The sequence below is a fragment of the Podarcis bocagei genome, assembly GCF_964188305.1.
Source record: "Podarcis bocagei genome assembly, chromosome: 15".
NCBI classification, from domain to species: Eukaryota; Metazoa; Chordata; class Lepidosauria; order Squamata; family Lacertidae; genus Podarcis; species Podarcis bocagei.
This window is the reverse complement of record NC_138141.1, coordinates 1,595,685-1,614,374: the sequence shown is the minus strand read 5'-3', so window position 1 is coordinate 1,614,374 and position 18,690 is coordinate 1,595,685. Positions and strand designations below refer to the sequence as shown.

The 18,690-nt window shown below is 42.0% G+C and overlaps 2 protein-coding genes across 5 annotated transcripts in view; one reads left to right on the top strand and one right to left on the bottom strand.

Moving 5' to 3' along the window:
* Nucleotides 1-18,690, top strand: part of LETM2 (leucine zipper and EF-hand containing transmembrane protein 2) — a 267,600-nt gene that overhangs the window by 186,313 nt on the left and 62,597 nt on the right. The gene's annotated exons all lie outside the window — the stretch shown is intronic.
* Nucleotides 1-18,690, bottom strand: part of NSD3 (nuclear receptor binding SET domain protein 3) — an 82,835-nt gene that overhangs the window by 52,261 nt on the left and 11,884 nt on the right. For all 4 annotated transcript variants that reach the window (XM_081171369.1, XM_081171368.1, XM_081171370.1 and 1 more), the window contains exons 2-7: nucleotides 17,579-18,300; nucleotides 12,551-12,622; nucleotides 11,048-11,207; nucleotides 7,632-7,783; nucleotides 6,176-6,688; nucleotides 3,600-3,726 (exon numbers count right to left, since the gene is read on the bottom strand). In XM_081171369.1, the coding sequence (XP_081027495.1) occupies nucleotides 3,600-3,726; nucleotides 6,176-6,688; nucleotides 7,632-7,783; nucleotides 11,048-11,207; nucleotides 12,551-12,622; nucleotides 17,579-18,256 (1,702 nt within the window). In that variant the 5' untranslated portion in view covers nucleotides 18,257-18,300. The remainder of the gene's footprint in view (nucleotides 1-3,599; nucleotides 3,727-6,175; nucleotides 6,689-7,631; nucleotides 7,784-11,047; nucleotides 11,208-12,550; nucleotides 12,623-17,578; nucleotides 18,301-18,690) is intronic.

Below are 18,690 nucleotides of genomic sequence, written 5' to 3'. Positions count from 1 at the left end.
CTAAGAAGGGGATGGAACCCTAAAGCCTCCATATGTTGCTGGACAACAACTTCCCTCTTCCCTGAATGTTGGCCATCAGAAGTGGCTGGTGAGATGCGATGTTCAGCAAAACATGGAACCCACAACTTCCCCAATTCCTGTCCTGCCAGGTTTAGTCATTGTACAACATATAATATTCTAGTGCAATATTTTGGGCACTTTAGAGTAAGTAAAAGATGAGAAACAAAGAATTCTTATGCGTTCTCCAAGCATGGGGCTGTTCATTCAAGACACGGAACCCAGGCTCAGTATCAATAAGGGCAATTAGGGTACTCAAAGCCATCAAAGAACCTGTGCTGCTCAGCAAATGAAAACCCCAATTCACTCCAAAGGGCTTAAAAATCATTGAGAGCAAAAGTTACATTTAAGAATCCTGGGGAAAACTTTAACAGGCAACAACTTTTGATACCCATCAAGGGACTGAAATAGACAGACTCAAAAGAGATTTATTGTCAGTGCCCAATTTCTAGGAGGAGCTATGCTAGAAGACCAATTGCCTGAAAGTCATGGGGCCCCCAATCAATGATACACAAGAATGGCATCCTGAACCTGCTCAGATGCATCAATTACTTCAAATACTCTGGGAAGATCTGTGTCTTCATGATAAGCCAGTTTGTTTTAAAACATGGGTTAGTAGTGAATATGGCTGCCATGGCATGCCCTGCATGGCTTGCTTCTGTGGGCGCTGCAAGAAGCAAAAACAAGGCATGGCATAATGCAACTCTGATTTGTTTGTTTCAAGCATGCCATGAATGTTAAGCCAGAAACAAGTAAAAAACAAAATTTTAGCTTATTTCTGGCTTAACACTTGTGTTTCTTTTTTAAAAAAAACTATGATTCGGGTTTGCAGAACACAAGAAGCCACGCTATCTGAAGGAGGCTATGCTGCAGGATTAATCCATGGTTTAAAACAAATTATGGCTTAGCATGGCATGTGAAACAGCTGTATGAATATGAGGAGACAGGCAGAGCCTCATTTCTAAGCATTTTGAAAGACACATGTGAAAACTCAGAATGTGCTTACCTGTGGATTATCCTCCTACTTGTTCACCAGGCAGTGGTCCATGGCCATTGGGCGCAGAGGCAGCAGAAAGACTGGCTCTAGGGAGGAGCCTCTTAGTCCAAACCCCGCAGAGTCTTTCTTCTAAAAGAACCTGCCTCCTAGTGGACAGAGATCACCCCAAGGTCTGGACCACTGAATGGTGACAAATAGGGAAAATAAAGCATCTTGGAAATGAGTGATATTCAAATACTATAGAATTCTGATGGTGCTGCGACCCTCACAGAATATACCAAAGGGCTCCCCCCCCCATAAACAAACACAGCTGTGTCACATAAGTAAAGAAAAAACCACTGGGAGCATCATTTGTTTGCACAATGCAAGTAAAAATGACTAGAAGCATTGTGAGAATACAACTGCACTCCTGCACAACTCCCATTCATTTCAAAGAGGGCATTGGGTTGAGTGTACTGAAAATGATTAAGGCCTTATTCAAACGCATCTAAAATACTGAAAATGATTAAGGCCTTATTCAAACTCATCTAAAATTCAAGCTCATCTAAAATACCAGATTCAGATCTGATGTGCTTCACTGACAAATGCTTAAGACATGACATTAAACATATGATCACATTGGAGTCTGAGTAGGAGTAGGTTGGAGGTTTTTTTTCCATTTGTAAAAGGTCAGCCTATGTTTGGTTTACCCATCAGTCCATTTGTTTATGTGGTACACGGCTATTTCCTCCTCTGGCTGGATATGCAGAGGCATTGAGAAACATTTCTTCCCACATAAAGGAACACATACCAGTAGCAGCAAACAAAATGTTTCACATGCATGAGGCCTAAAGTTCAATCACCAATACTTCCAGTTAAAGGTTTTGGCCAGGAGTGTGCACAGGATAAGAACTCTGACCTAGTCAGGATTGGACTTTACAGAGATAACCAAGTCACTGGTCTGCCTCTGTATTAGGCAATTCCTTGTAACTGCTCCCAGAGCCTTCCAAGTAGTATTAGCCTATATCAAACTCTGAGATGTGTTATGATAATGCAAGATATTGGCTAAAATTCCTTTCCTGTGTTAGGATAATAATGGGAACATTAAACCAAAATCCGTAAACCCCTATAACTGTATGACTCTAGCCTTTTAAAGATAATTCACAACTACTACTTAAAATTCAAGACCAAATTAAACACAGTAGATTTTCTATTGTACTAACCTAGACAGAATTAATGGCTAAGAGGGATTTATATATGAATCTGCATCTGCTCCTACAAATAATGTACTAAATAAAAAATGAGATTTTAAACGCACAACTGCCGTCCTGTGAAACAGTTTTAGGTTCCAGAATATGCTATGACATCTAGGAAGTTTGGGGTGGGGAATTCATGGTACCAATCAGTACCAGAGTGCAAGATGAGCCTAAAAGGAGAAGCATCATGCAATGAAGTACTGGTGTAGCTGACTTGGTGTCTCCACATCTTGTTGCACTACAACTCTCATACCTGGCCATGCTGTCTGGGGTTGATGGGAGTTGTAGTCCAACAATGTCTGAAGAGCATCACCTTAGCTACCCCTAGAATGGTGGATAGTGTGTTAGATTTGGACTTGGGAGGCCAAAGTTCAAATCCCCATAAAGTCAAAGTGTGAGCTCAAAGTGTGCCTTGGGTCACTGAGCATCTTTTAACTTAACGAACCTCACAGGGAAAACAAACAGATTTGCAGCATTGTTTAAAAGACTAACAGATTTATGTCATAAGTGTTTGTGGACTGGAGTACAGTGGTACCTTGGGTTACTAATGCGGCAAACACGGAAGTGTATATTTCCAGGTTTCGCCGCGTACACATGTACAGAAATGCTCTGTGTGCTTCGCGCATGCGCAGAAATGCTCTATCGCACCGTGCGCAGAAGCGCTGTATCGTGCCATGCGCATGCACAGAAGCGGCGCCTCTTTTTGTGGACTTTTCGGGTTGTGCACGGACTCCTGGAACGAATTAAGTTCGTATCCGGAGGGTCCACTGTACCCAGAAATCAGTTTGTATTTAAGATGCTGCAAGACACATTGCTGTCGTAACAACAACAAAAACTTATTTATAACCTGCCCATCTGGTTGGGTTTCCCCAGCCACTCTGGACGGCTCCCAACAGAATTAAAAGCACAATAAAACATCAAAACAACTACAACATAATACTATGGCTTCCCCCTCTGAATTCCCCTGCTACCTCACGGGGATGTTGTGTATGTAAAAATGGGGAAGTCTTGAGTAAGATTATCAGTCTCTAAGAGACAAACATGTAACAAAATGTTTCCGTTAGTTTTCTGTGTTCTGTAAGTTTAAGAGTTTATGACTAAAATGAGAATTCCTGCATTGCTTAAACTGCTGCAGCATAACGACCTCACAGCCCACCACCCCAAAATAATTTTTCAATGAAGCTTTGCATAATGCATTAGCCAGTTTTACATAGTAAAGTGATACTTCTGACTGCTGTATTCTGAAGACTACCCCAATGGAGGAGGTTTGATTTACTGGATATAACCCAGGAGTTGCAAACTTTACCTACTTGCCAACCCAGAAGATGTTTCAGGAGAGGGGGCACTTTGTGAGGAGGCTCTTTCATTTCGCTGGTTTGAGACAGAAGTGAGTTTGTCTTGCCCCTTGATGATTATTTCAGGTTTGTTTCCTATACCCTGTTATGAATAGAAAAGATCGAGTTAGTAACTATTGAATTAGTCCTTTTGGTTAACTGCTGCATCTATGAAATAAACACTTTCAACTGCTCAGTTATAAACTTTGTATTTAAACTGAATGCCTCCAAAGTGGGAGAATAATCCTATATGCCGCAGAACTGTGCTAAGGGTAGAGAATGTCAAGGCTTTTCCAAAAAATAGTGAGGGAAGTGGGATGTCCAGCAACTCTGCTTTCTCAAATAGCCAACAGCTAGCCAGTTTGTGCAAGATTCTAATCCTCAGAACAGTTTCAGTCCCAGAAGCTGGCACTGCACACAAACTAAGTGGGGGGGGGGGTGATGCATACTACTGGTGCTGCCAAGCGTCTCACAGACTTCACAGTTTTCCTGACCTGACTTTTAGCATTCATCCTAGGAGGCTAGGCTGGGAGTATGAACAGGAAACATCAGAAAGTGTGATGATGTGAAGTGAGAAGGGTTTTTTGTTGTTTTTTTAAAGGAGACTGGGCAGAGTACCCCCACAAGTTTACTTTCTCATCTGCTGCTTGTGAGAGCTAGGCCCATAATAACTGCCTTGCAATAAGAGACCAAATATATTATTTCCAGTATATGTTCAATGCCAATCAAATTCCTCTGGAAAACACACATACACACACACACACACACACACACACACAGGGTTCGGGTCTTAGCACCCAATATTCAGCGGATGCCTTTGTGCAGAGGAAGTCAAGAGCCAAACATGTTACATTTTTAAGCAATGTAGTGAACATCCACTTTGCCACACAGGCCCAGTTCAGATGTCACAAACCTAGGGATCAATCATGAACTATAGCTTCATGCACTCCCCTTTCCTCTCGCATGCAAGTTCCTCCTCCACTTCCCTAACCAAAGCTGCCTGTGATGTCAAAATTGGTACATATAGTTAACACCTTGCTTCCAAACCATTGTTTAAAATTATGGTTTGAAGTGAATGTGAAAGTCATAATATGTAAAGCAAGTTGCTAACCATACTTGGCCACTTCAGATGCCATGGCAAACTATGATAAAAGAAGGAAAGCAAGTGAAAGAGAAAAATACTAGCATGTTCATCAGTCTCTAAAACCATGGCTTGGCTGATTTGAATTAATGATGTCTGAAGTGGGCCATTGTTTACCAACACCTAATGACAACCTGCAGTCTCAGAATGGCAGAATCATAGAGCTGGAAGGGACCACAACGGTAATCTAGTCCAACCCCCTGCAATGCAAGAATCTTTCTGCTCAACATGGGGCTCGAACCCATGACCCTTAGACTAAGAGTCACAAGCTTTACCAATGGAGCTATCCTTCACACAAATCAAATGAAATTAAATGAAATGAAATTAAGAAAATCTATTGCTATGCCATCTCTCTCTAACTAATCATCAGGAGTCAACAAATTCACTTTATTAGCTTGACAGCAGTGAATAAACTTTCTAATCCGACAAAACAAAATTAGCACAATTTCAGGGATAAAATCCTGCTGCTTTCGAAGTTGGGAGGAGGGAAGTCAGAGAAAAGTACAATCTTTGCCTAGCTAGCAAGATCATCTATAATTTGTGAACACCTACTTGTTAGTTACAAAGCAAAGACACAAGCTAACCCAAAGCAGCCTAAACACTTCTTTGATTTAAGACTGTAATATAACAGTAAACAAGCAATTTAAATAGTGGTGCCTCGCAAGACGAAATTAATCCGTTCTGCGAGTCTCTTCGTCTTGCGGTTTTTTCGTCTTGCAAAGCACGGCTATTAGCGGCTTAGCGGTTATTAGCGGCTATTAACGGCTTAGCGGCTTTAAGAAAAAGGAAACGAACTCGCAAGACGTTTCGTCTTGCTAAGCAAGCCCATAGGGAAATTCGTCTTGCGGAACGACTCAAAAAACGGAAAACTCTTTCGTCTTGCGCGTTTTTCGTCTTGCGAGGTACCACTGTATCATTACAGAAAATTAATTTAAATTATCTTGATTTTCTGAAACTAGGAAGGATTGGGTCACAGACTTCTTGTTTTGCTGAAGACCACTTTGGGGTTTTTTGTTTTTGTTTTTTTGTGCTGCTGGCAGTGTTTCACAGGGACTGATAGCAGTATAATACTTCACATGTATAAGAGATGATGACAATGATGATGTTATTTTGATTAACATTTACAATTGGGTATGGAAGACGAGCTGCTGATTTTCTGGGCATCACCTGCTAGCTCAAACTGAACAACTCTCACAAAAGGTACCTGATTTCACATTACATTTCAGTCCAGAAATCAGGCTTAGCAAGCATGGGATAATGAAACTCCCAACATTTTAAGACTAAAGAATTCACCCAAATATTTTACACAAGCTTGCAAAGACCACATTCTGAGACAAAGGTGAGCAGACAAGAATAAACCTTTTAATTCATTGCACATTTATGCCTTTTCAATAAATATTTATGTCATTACCTTGGTAGAGTAAACAAACTGATCAATGAACTTTCCATTCCCAGCAGCATTCTGTAGAGCAAACACTTGTTCAATTTTAACAACTGGAGACATATTACATTTCTGAAGGTCCAAAGTTCCCTGGTGCATGGTGATGGATGCTGGCAAGGATTTTCTGGCTGCAGCCGTTTTCCATGCTATTTTAACAGGAGGGGGCTCTTCATCCACACTTGACTGCCTTCTCTGACTATTCCTCTGGACTTCAGTATTGGATGGAGAGGACACGGCCAACACCTCACTGGTGTGTTCTGGCTGTGCATTAGGCGATGGTTTAGACCTACGGGTTTTCTTCACTTCTGTCTTCGGCGCACCAGTCCTCTTGGCTTTTGACAAAGCCTCTTCTGGCTCTTTATCTATATAGATGAAGGTATATTGCTCCGTTCTCTCTTCTCGAGTCATTTTCAGTGCTTCCTCAGCATGAGCAATGCCAATATCCCATTGTGCACGTTCTCTCTGTGGCCTTGGTTTGCGAATCTTTAAAATAAAGGGGATAGCGTTATTGCATTTACTCATCTCCACCTACAAAGCATGCCTAATTGCTGTTGTTTTGTTTGTTACAACTGAATCCGTCAGTGCTAACAGGATAGCACGAAGTGGGAAACATTAGAAGGAAATGTTCATAACTACAAGCATCTAAAGTATTCAGACCTCAAAATACCCATTGTGCCCCTCTCATACTAGTGGACTGACCCAAGTACCCAGAACTCCCTATACTTTTGATAACACCCCTAATTGGAAACATATGTACACCAATATATTAGATAAAACTATAAATCAGTGTTGCTGCTGAATAGGGTAGGCAGCATGACTTTTCAAAACTTAAGTTTAAGGAATAGTCTGGGAAGGCTGAATCTAGGCTGTACCTACAATGAGGTACAAAGGCTGTACCTTTAAACCATCCCCACACCATCCTGCTAAATCTCCTCCCTGACATACCCAAATCACAACTGCCTTCATTAAATTATTATGAAATTACTCCAGCCAGCAGACAGATGGAAGGTGCATCCATATGGCTTTTAATTTTTAAAAAGCTACATATGGAATGTGCACCAGTAAAATTAACTTTAAAGGAAACAGCAAATGTTGTCGATTTTTTAATGGTATTTTGTATGTAATACAATACAAATGGCAAACTATGTATGTTGAGCCACAGCTGATGTAGGGCTTGAGACCAGGTGAGCCAGGGCTGACCATCACCATATCCATGTCTTCCTATTTCCTTTGCCTTAAGGGCTGCAGGCACTATTCCTGGCTATTCTTCCCTGAGACAGCAAGGCCATGGAGCAATTTGCAAGCCCTGTAAAAAACTGGCTGCCAAGGCATAAACAGGAAAACAACATCAATCTGAATCTGTCCCAACAATTATCCTCTCACCCCGCTGGTAAAATAAACTGTTGTCATTTCAGACTGTACACACCTTCTGTTTTTCAGAGTGGTTGGCTTGCTTAGCAGCCTCTGCCACCAACTGATCATACTGTTTACGTCCTTTGTACTCTCGCACCCGCTTCTCATGCACCCATGCTCTCTCAGGCTGGTTGCTAAAGAACTGGACATGATATTCCCGTGCACCTGAAATTGAAAGAAAGCATTCTGCTGAGAAATTCCATCAACACAAATCTCCTATCACTTTCTAGAAAAATATCCTCCACACCATTTTTTAAGCTGCATAGAAAATAATGGATAGTTCCAAGCTGGAAGTATACCCCCAGCATGACTCAAGAGCAGCCCCCTCTCTCAGAGACTGCATCAGGTGAACTCCAGCAACAACCAAGGCGAGTGTGTTGCGGGGCTATGGGAGGGGCCAGGTCGAAGCCCTCAGCTCTTGCTTTCCTGGCATCCTGGCAAATGTCCAGACAGCACTTCACCAAAGAAGAGACCTTGGCAGTACATCGCTTATCAGCCTGTGGGCCAATCAGCCTGATAAGGGCCAGATGTTTTCAGCCTTCTCCACCTCCTACTTCTCATGGGATTTGCAGAAGGTAAAACCCAGCAACAGCCAAGGAAAGCCAAGGCCGATAAGTTGCTGGGCAACAAGGGGTGGGCAGGGAGAAGCTACCAAACACCCCCATCCCCTCTTCCTCTCCTTAACTCCTGACAAAATGTCTTGACAGAATTTCTCTTGTGGGCCGAACTTGACACAACATTAATTATGTGAATGTTATCAACGTGTATTTTCATTGTGTGGACAGCCACAGAAAAATATTACGTCTTGGGACATGAGGTTGGTGGTAGGGAAGGGATGTTGAAACTGCTTTTTGACTTCAAAGGAAGATCACATCAGTGCCAAAGGGGTCCATCCTTGAAATGCAAATAGCTGCTTCAGAGAGGTTAATTTTAGAAGCTTCTTAGGCTTCCCCACGACTGTTAAGAACATGTACGAATACCTTGCTGGATCAGGCCAATAGCCCATCTAGTCCAGCATCCTGTTCTCACAGTAGCTGTAGGAAACCAGCAAGCAGCATTAAAGCACAAGAGCCCTTTCCCCCCCCCTCCCGTGGTATCCAGAAACTAGTATGATTTACATAACCAACATGTCCATTAAAAAGTGAGCCTTCAGGGAATGATCTGTGAGGTCCTTCTACTCCCCTGGATCCAAGGAAAAATGTGAGACCATCCCCCAAAACTGTTTACAAAGCTATGCAAGGAGCAAAAAGGCCCTACAGTCAGATACAATTCACTAAGGTCTCTTAAGCAAACCACTTATTTTCAGCCACAGGTCTTCAGTCTACAATTTGAGAATAATAATACTGATCCAACTCTGAGTTGTGGCAAGAAAGGTAAGTATATTTGGGCTTTTAAAATGCAATAGCCAGGCCATAGAGCATGCCTAAAACTGGAATATGCTTTAAGTCAGATATCACCAAATCAATCCCCTCACAAATAGGCCAGGGTCCATAAGAAAGTTGGCACCTCCTGGCTTTAAGAGCTTCACAGTTATGTAGCTCAGGGACAAAACTGCACAGTAGTAATCAGTTGCATATGAAATCTAAGAGAGCTACAGTAAAGTACAGGATATTTGTCAATTCCACCCTCCTATCCCTCTCCTAACGGAATGGTGTGCAATCCTTCTATCATCTAAAATTTGGAAAGACCTCAGGAGCCACAGCTTCAGAGGCTACAAGTTGCCCATCCCCACTTTGTGCAGTTGTCTTTACATGCAAAAACTAGTCCTGCGTGGTCTGAAAACTCATGAAGCAGCCACCTTGCTGAAGCTAAGCAGCTGAGAGTGCAGCTGGCGCCTGGATAGGAGACTTCCTGAATTCACCAGCTTGGGGGCAACCACAGGTGCAAAGGTGCCACTTCTCAAGACCTTGTTTATGGCCCTCAGCCATAGGAGGCTGTGGAAGGAAATTTACGGGGAACTGTGAGGGGTGAAAGCCCACAATAATGGGTGGGCAAAATGCCCTTCTGGATGAGAGCCTGGCTGGGAATGCCAGCACTAGCCCAGGTGTGAGACGTGATGGAGACCTTCGGGGTTTGAAAATTGAGTATGGGAAGCAAACCACTGGATACAAAGGCACCATCTGAAATATGGGATACTTTATATGCTACTATTCGATTTTTGTTCTGTTTAAGATTGTTCTGTTAAGTTTAAGTTATTTAATTAGGCTTGCTTTTTTGTTTGTTTTATGCAATTTTTATAGTTCAAGCTTTTAAATTGGATTAACCTATTTGTATTGCTTTTATATATTGTTATAGGGACTGACTTTTTGTACTTATTATGATAAATCTGAATTGTTTCTAATATGTTTCTGAATTGTTGTATTGTTCATTTGATATGCTACAAGCACAATTTTGTGGAGAAGTAGCAAATAAACAGATGGTGATTAAGGCCCACATATGCCACCCTGAGTTCCATAAATGGAAGAAATGTAGGCTATAAATATACAGTGGTACCTTGGGTTGCATACGCTTCAGGTTACATACGCTTCAGGTTACAGACTCTGCTAACCCAGAAATAGTACCTCAGGTTAAGAACTTTGCTTCAGGATGAGAACAGAAATCTCGTGGCAGCGGGAGGCCCCATTAGCTAAAGTGGTGCTTCAGGTTAAGAACAGTTTCAGGTTAAGAACGGACCTCCAGAACGAATTAAGTTCTTAACCCGAGGTACCACTGTACTTACCGTATTTTTTGCACCATAACACTCACTTTTTTCCTCCTAGAAAGTAAGGGGAAATGTTTGTGCGTGTTGTGGAGGGAATGCCTACGGGTGGCATGCCTACGGATTTTCCTCCTCTAAAAACTAAGTGCGTGTTATAATCGGGTGCATGTTATAGAGCGAAAAATATGGTAAATACTAAGACAATGTATATAAAGTGATCTGAGCAATATACTACAGGCATGCATGTATAATTAATAATTATCACTAATGTATTATCCTATTCTTTGCATCATCTGCAGCCAATCTCATTCCTATACAGCCAATAGAATCATCAAATTGTAGAGCTGGAAGAGACCTTGAGGGTCATCTAGTCCAGCTCCCTGCAATGCAAGAATTTCAGCCCATCTGAGGTCCCCCATCCAATTTGAAACCATACAGGACCCTGCATAGCTTTGAACATGGGCTAGCAGTTTCATTGCAGTACCACTAGAACAATAAGGCAATCATTCAGATATGCTACTCAAATCCTCCTGGGTTTGTATAACACTAACTTCTACTCAGAGAAGCCCCATGTGTGTAAATTTCAACATGTCTACTCTGAGTAGGACTAGCACTGAAAACAACCTATACATTTTTAAATCTGAGTTTAAGAGAAGCCCTAACAAAGTAATCAAGTGCATTAGCAATTCCAAACAAGTTTCTAACAAACCTACTAAGTTTTAGTTACTTACCTCTTGTGTTAATTTTGGTATGAACCTCAAGTTGTGGATCACTTGAAACCATGCAAGGCCACCAAGGATATGTCCCCACTTTGGACCAGACCAAATCTCCAACCTCAAACTTGATATCGCTTGCTACTTGTGTTGGAAGAGGAGGAGAGATTTGCTGGACCTGCACCAAAAAGGAAAAGTTGTGTACCAGATATTCTGTACATATAGCAAATACTACCAAACATGTGAATGAACAGACCTTTCACAAGAACACCCCAGCAAAAATATACATGACAATCTCTCTCCCTGCCCCCACTAGTGTAGGTGCAAGAAAAGCAGAGTACAGTGGTACCTCGCAAGACGAATGCCTCGCAAGACGGAAAACTCGCAAGACGAAAGGGTTTTTGGTTTTTTGAGTTGCTTCGCAAGACGATTTTCCCTATGGGCTTGCTTCGCAAGACGGAAACGTCTTGCAAGTTTGTTTCCTTTTTCTTAAAACCATTAATACAGTTGCGACTTGACTTTGAGGAGCAACTCATAGCACGCGGTGTGGTAGCCTTTTTTGAGGTTTTTGAAGACTTTGGTGATTTTTGAAGCTTTTCCAAAACTTTTCCGAAACCGTGCTTCGCAAGACGAAAAAAAACGCAAGACAAAAAAACTCGCGGAAGGAATTAATTTTGTCTTGCGAGGCACCACTGTATATCAAACTCTGTGGCATTGCCCTCATTCTCCTTTAGTAGAGCTACAGTCTTTAAACAATTCTTCAGTTAGATTCATCATTCTAAAGCCACTGAAAGTAACTTATACTGCAAAACTCACCATGTCTACACTGAAGTCCTACTGAATTAGGACTGAAGCTGAAAAAGGTACCCACACTTATTTGACCACTGTGTGCAGTGAAGAGAGACAACCTCTTCTAAGATGGTGCAGAAGTGATATATACATGTACCATGTAAGAACACATGTTGGTCTTCCATTCTTTCTCCTGCCTTGCACCCTTTTGAGAAACACTACTCCATTTTCACCCAGGCTTACCTGTTCCACACCCTACCCAAATACTTCTGTGTCCTGCAGGCTACCCATGCATCTGGCAATGAAGCCCTATATCTGAAAGCAGATTTATTTTTTTATTACAATTTATATACCACCTTTTCTTCAAGAAGCTCCAGATGGTGTACTTGGTTCTTCTCTGCCACCCATGTTATCCTCACAACAACCCTGTGAGGTAGGTTAGGCTGAGAAATGGTATTTAGCTCAAGGTCACCCTGTGAGCTTCACAGCTGAGTGGGGTCTCCCAGGTCACAGTCCAACACTCTAACCCAGGCTTCCACAATCTCCAGATATTGTTGGACTACAACTCCCATAATCCACAGCCAGCAGGGGCAGCAGTCAGGGGTGATGGGAGTGGCAATCCAACAACACCTGGGAACCCAAGGTTGAGAAAGGCTACTCCAACCCCTACATCATACTGGATCAGCTTGAAAATTCTGCAGTCAGAACTCCAGAGGATTTGACTCTACTCACCAGGGTTTCATCCGCCAGCTTAGTTTCTTCCCTTGGTCTTTCAGACAGTGTGCTCAGCCTTTCATTTGGTCTCTGTGAACAAAGGCAAACAAAAAGATAAGAGTCAAAATGGAACAACAATGAAGAAGATGGAAAGGGGAAAAAATACAGGAGAAACAAAATCAGAAGAGTCTGTGTCACATCCTCAGTAGTGATGTCCCAGTTTATTTTAGAATTCAGTTTGAGCCACAGTCTCCTAACTGCTCTGGAGATCTACATTAATAAGACACAGGTCAGAGAAGTACAGGAAAAGAGAGGCAGGACAACTGATATGCCATTTATATTTTTGAACTGTTATATGCAAGTTTGTTGACAATTAAAACAAAAAAGGTTCTCTTTTGGACAACACACTTTTATACATACTAACCTCAAAGAGAGGTTATTTCACTGTCAGTGGCAATGAAGTCCATTGAAGCACACAGAGAAGTGAACGGCATGCATGATGTAAGCCAACCACGAGGGGAGGGGGACTGAGGTAAATTCAAAATTTCCTAAGGCAGTTACCTTCTAAACAAGGTTGCTAACTGTATTTGGATTTAAATTAAGTATGTTCAGTCTTTAGAATTATCACATCTTGAAACAGAAATCCAATTTAATGTGGCCAGACTTGACAACCTTCTTGCAAGTTCAACAAACAATTACTTGAACTTAAGAGATAGGAAAGCATCCTTACAATTCAACATATCCAGAGCATTCTGTTGCAAATGAAAAACTCATTGGCAGACAGGCAGTTCAGCTAAAATTTTAAGAACTATTTTGCCAATGGGAAGTTTACTATGATTGTGATACAGCTTCTCGGTTATGTTTTCAGCTACGTTTGGCAGCACTGTACAAATTGCACACACAATTACAGCGTTCAACCCAAGTGTATTTTGAAGCACTCTATGTACAATCAATTTTCTTCCTGATGCTACAGAGGAATAGGCCCACAAAGGAACAGGCCCCCTTTACATTTCTCTTCCCAATAAACACACAACATACAACCAACGGCAATATCAGCTTCATCTAAACTCACAGCCTGTTTCCAGGCTGAAAGGCCATTGTGATTAGATATGAAGAGGTCCTATGAAACCCCTTTAAAGGTATTTGTAGAGTACAATGGAGTACAGTGGTGCCCCGCAAGACGAATGCCTCGCAAGACGGAAAACTCGCTAGACGAAAGAGTTTTCCGTTTTGGAGGTGCTCCGCAAAACGAATCTCCTATGGGCTTGCTTCGCAAGACGAAAATGTCTTGCAAGTTCCTGCGGGGTTTTTCCCCTCCCCCCCCCTTTTTCTAAGCCGCTAAGCCGCTTATCAGCTGATCCGATAAGCCGATAAGCCGCTAAAAGCCGCTAATAGCACTAATCTGCTAATCCGTCAATGGGCTTGCTTCGCAAGACGAAAAAACCGCTAGACGAAGAGACTCACAGAACGGATTCTTTTCGTCTTGCGAGGCACCACTGTATCAATAAACATGGATTAGTTGTAGCAGCAGAGCAGGACATAAATTTAGAAATATGAATAGGGAAAGAGGCAATTGAGGCCAACTCAGTCTAATGTTACTGGAGATGGAAAGGTAAATTGCAAGCTTTAGAAAATTTATTTTTCTGGCTGAATTTCTCTCTCTACACTGTGTTGAAATGTATTGTCACCTTGTTTCCATGGGGTTGTGTAATCTCAGGCAGGCCAAATTGCTTGCCCAAGAATCACAGTGCCTGTATAAACCTTTGTTCTTGTTATTAAATTAAGAAAACTTGGTGAGGCTTAGTTACCACTAGCTTGGGTTCATGCAAATGATAATAATAAAGTCAGCAGAAGGGATTATTCACCACCAGTAATAATACTGTTCCGTATTTACATGGAACAAATTGCTTAAAATCTACGATCTACCTTGACAACGTCTTAGAATTCTACTGTAGCTTGGCAAGAGCCATATGCCAACCTGATCTAAGCTATGAACATATAATTCCCAGTTTATACCAATACTCACTTTTATTTCATAGTAAACAATTTTTAGAGCACCTTAACAAAAATAAAGCTTGATGTTTCTCGAACTCAAGCAGGGATGGGAACCCTTAAGCCTGGCAGCTTCTCTTTCTGGCCTTTCAGAGTCTCTCCTGCCACACTTCCATCCTAGGAACAGCCCCTCTCGCTGGGCCATGCCCCTCACCCGCTTGGTTCTGCACCCTTCATGAATGCTGGAATGTGTCCTTGTGCTCCGATAATGTCTCTAGGCTACCTGGATGGAGGATAGAGGGGTGTGTGAGAGTGTGAGCAGAAACTAGTCTGCTGCAGAAAGGTAAAATTTACATTCACTGCTCCACCAATTTTTGCCTCTGGCCCCACCCAGCACTGAAAAATGGCCCCAGAAAAAGTAGCCCTTGAGTTGAAAAAGGTTCCCCACTCATGAACCCAGGTTCTCCTCCCCATGAGTTGCCTTAGTCTTGATTCTCTTTAAAAACAAAAAGCTTTCCAGCTTTCCCTGAAGAAGTAACACTTTAGCAGTGAACATATTAAGACTGAAGGGAAGGAACTAAGTGACTCAGATATCCTACTGGAGAAGAAGTGAACCTTATAAAGGAGCTATGAGAATGTCTTCTCTCTACAGACTGCAGGGCTAACTAAGCTGTTAATTTAACTGTCCTGAAACTGGCTTGACTGCCACAGCCCATGGGGGGGGGGATACTATAAATTCTGTATACTTTGAATTTGCAAAAAAACCTCTGTAATTTAATCATCATTTTGTTCTACTATGGGCTCCAAAGAAATGTGCTCCAAAGAACTGTGATGCTGAGGAGACTTTAGATGTGGTTTTCTCCAAACAGCAACCACCCAAGTCAAATTACTTCTAAAACGCAGGGGATTTCAAGTTTTGCTTTGTACCATGGCACTGTGGGGTGTCTGTGTTTGTCAACTGTTTGAAAAGGAAAAAGCAAGGATTACATTGGGCCAGTATAGGCAGCTCTTTGGAGCCTACTGCAGTTTTCTTTAATTAACAGAGAACCAAGGCTCTGGTCAAGGCCAGCCTAACCTCCCTGTAGCCCAGGACCTCCAAGATGCTTTTGTTTGAAGACCGGCCCATGAGCCACCCCTGAACCAAGCCGCCCACTCGGTGAGTCCCCGTGTGCGGTGCTAAACTGGCACAGCATGGCGCGGGGACTCGCTTCCGCGGCGTCGGAAATTGCGTCTGTGCAGATGCCGGAAATCGCAGGCGCGTGCACGCTATCCGGTCCAACGAGGGATCTCCGCTGGACTGAACTGGCCCAGGCGAGGTAAACCTTGCCAACCCCTGCTCTATATTCATAACTATATTATCATTATTAATTACATTTCTATCCTGCCCTTCCACCCAAAGGAGTCCATGGTGGCAAACTTCAAAAAGTTAAAACAATACAATTTAAAATAAAATAAAAACTTATTTAAAACATTTCACAACAATTTAAAAACCATCTAAAAGCAGTTACATACCCTCATAATTACGAATTTCAAAGTTGTAATGCCCAATATCTTTCAGCCATCAATTACCTGGGTGTTTTTAAATTTCTTCTTAAAGTCAATAAATATTACAGACACATCTCACCAGGAAGGGCATTCCACAAATGGGGAATGAACATTGAGAAGGTCCTGTCACAGGTCAACACTAACTGGGCAACAGCTGGAGGTGGCAAACATGGTTCGCCAACTATGTGTACCACAAATCCATTTTACAGTACAGTGGCCCTTGGTTTACAAACTTAAACCGTTCCAAAAGTCTGTTCTTAAACCGAAACCGTTCTTAAACCAAGGCGTGCTTTCCCTAATGAGGCCTGCCACCCATCCACCATTCAGATTCTGTTCTTAGACCGAGGTAAAGTTCTCAAACCAGGACACTATTTCCGGCTTAGCGGAATTTGTAAACCGAATTGTTCGTAAACCGAGGTACCACTGTATAAGAATGCCTTTCCAGTCCAAACAACAGCTCCTATACAGCTCAGCCCCTCCCCACCCATGTCTTGGGCCGGTTTTTCCTTTCATCTTCTGAGCTAAGGAGCAGGCCTGACTATGGGAAAGCCAGAAGTGCACCTGCTGCAGTCCAAAGGTGCCAGACTTGTGGCTTTGGTGCTTCAGGTTGGCCATTCATGGATTTGTGCATCAAAATGAAAAGCTGGAGCCCTGAAGTCAAGCCCACCAAACAAGTAGCTTAGCTGCAAAACTCTATACATACTCACCTGAGAACATGTCACAATAAATACTATAGGAGTTGTGAGTAAACATGCACGGCATCACACTACAGAATAGAAAAAAAGCTTTGAATTGCTCCAAAATCCCTCTTGCCTTCTCCTTCGCTCCACTGAATCTTACAGAATATTATTCTAATGCCCTTGGCACAGATGATTATATTTACTACTTCCTGCATTAAAGCCAGCAATTCTTATCACATGCAACAAGTATAAATTAACTGTGTTAATTATACAGAAGGAAATAAATTTACAATATTAGAAGAGGCTTCCTTTATTCAGAGCTGCCCCATGTATATACAGTTAAGAAATTAATTAACACAAGAAGAAAGAGAAGGCAAGGAATGGTTGTTAAGAGACAGAAAGCTTGAAGTGATTTATACTGAATCTAAAAATACCAAACTTTTCTTAAAGAAAAAGTTTGATGCAGCTTTAGGAGAATCATTCCCTCAGTAACAATAAAATCACTGAAAGAAAAATTATGTCATTGATCAGGATAATTTTACTCTGTCAGGATGTCAAGCTTCTGACAAATCATTATGGGAATTTGCATACTTTACGCAAAGAAAATCCAAATTCTGTTTTTGCAATAAAGAGCAATCCACCAAGATAAAAAATAATTTAAAAATGAGAGATCCATAATGGTGAACTGTTCAGGAAAGAAAACCACTAATCAATCTTAACTGTGCTGCCTAACTGTAGATGCTTTGATAATCTTTCAACATGTAAACAAAAAGAAAGAAAATAAAAGCAGTGTTGGAGGAAAAGGCTAAAATTCTCCGTTTTCACTTACATTTTGTTCCTCTGGCTCCAGTTTTGGAATTTTATGTGATTTGCGCTCTTCTGAGTGGGAAGAGTCATGCTTGCTACTTTTTTTCCTTTTCTCTTTTCTCCCTTCATGTTTTGACTTCGCATACTCACTTCCTTGTACTTCATTTAAAAGGTCCCCACACAGAGAGGACTCAAACAATTCCCTGCCGTTCTGGATAGTTTTGGTTATTTTTAATTTGATTTCTGGTGAACCAGTCTTCTTTGGAATCACCGTTTGGGATACTGAAGGAGGTGGCTGCTGTGGAGGAGATGGTTTTTCCAGATTTTCATGTGGCCTTATGCTAGAGTTCTCCATGTGGTAATACTCTGGTGGACTAAAGTTTCTAACAGTGCCAAAGCCATTGGCTGAACCATTAGGATACTGACTATATGGCTGATATTTGGCTTGGGGTTCATACATGCCAATTGGTGGAAATCCATTAATGAGGGGTGGAAGATCCTCCGTGGTTGGCGTAGGGTACTGAAAACCTTGCTGCAAGGCAAGAGCAGCTTCATATGGCGTCTGACTACCATCTTCAGTGATGTCACTGCTGGCATCAAAAGCATCCTCTTGGCGGTTGTTAGCCGAGTCAATGAGTTGAGGTGGTTGCTGAATTGTGTTTCCCATGATCCCTTGCATGAAAGAGAAGGAGAAATCCATTGTTCTGCTCCAGCATCCTTAGCTTTCCCTTTTTCTCATAGGGCCTAAAAAAAGAAACAAGTGAAAAGATAAAGCAGTTGGTGATGCAAGTTCTTTGGTAAAGTTTAAGAAGCCAAGACAAATGCTTGGGAGTGGACTGGGCGAGAATTTCCCTCCATGCTAACACAATGAGTCTTAGGGCACTTCAAAGGCTAACAGATGTTTTATGGCATAAGCTTTAGTGTGCACTTCATCTGATGCATGAAGTGCTACCTTCAGTTAGAAAAGTATATATAAGATCCTAAGAAGAGTGCTTCTGGACTCCTCCAGTCCAACATCCTGTTCTCACAGTGGCCAGTCAGATGCCTGTGAGAAGCCTGCAAGCAAACAGCACTTTCTCCACTTGTGATTCCCAGCCACTGGCATTCAGAGACATACTGCCTCCAATAACAGAG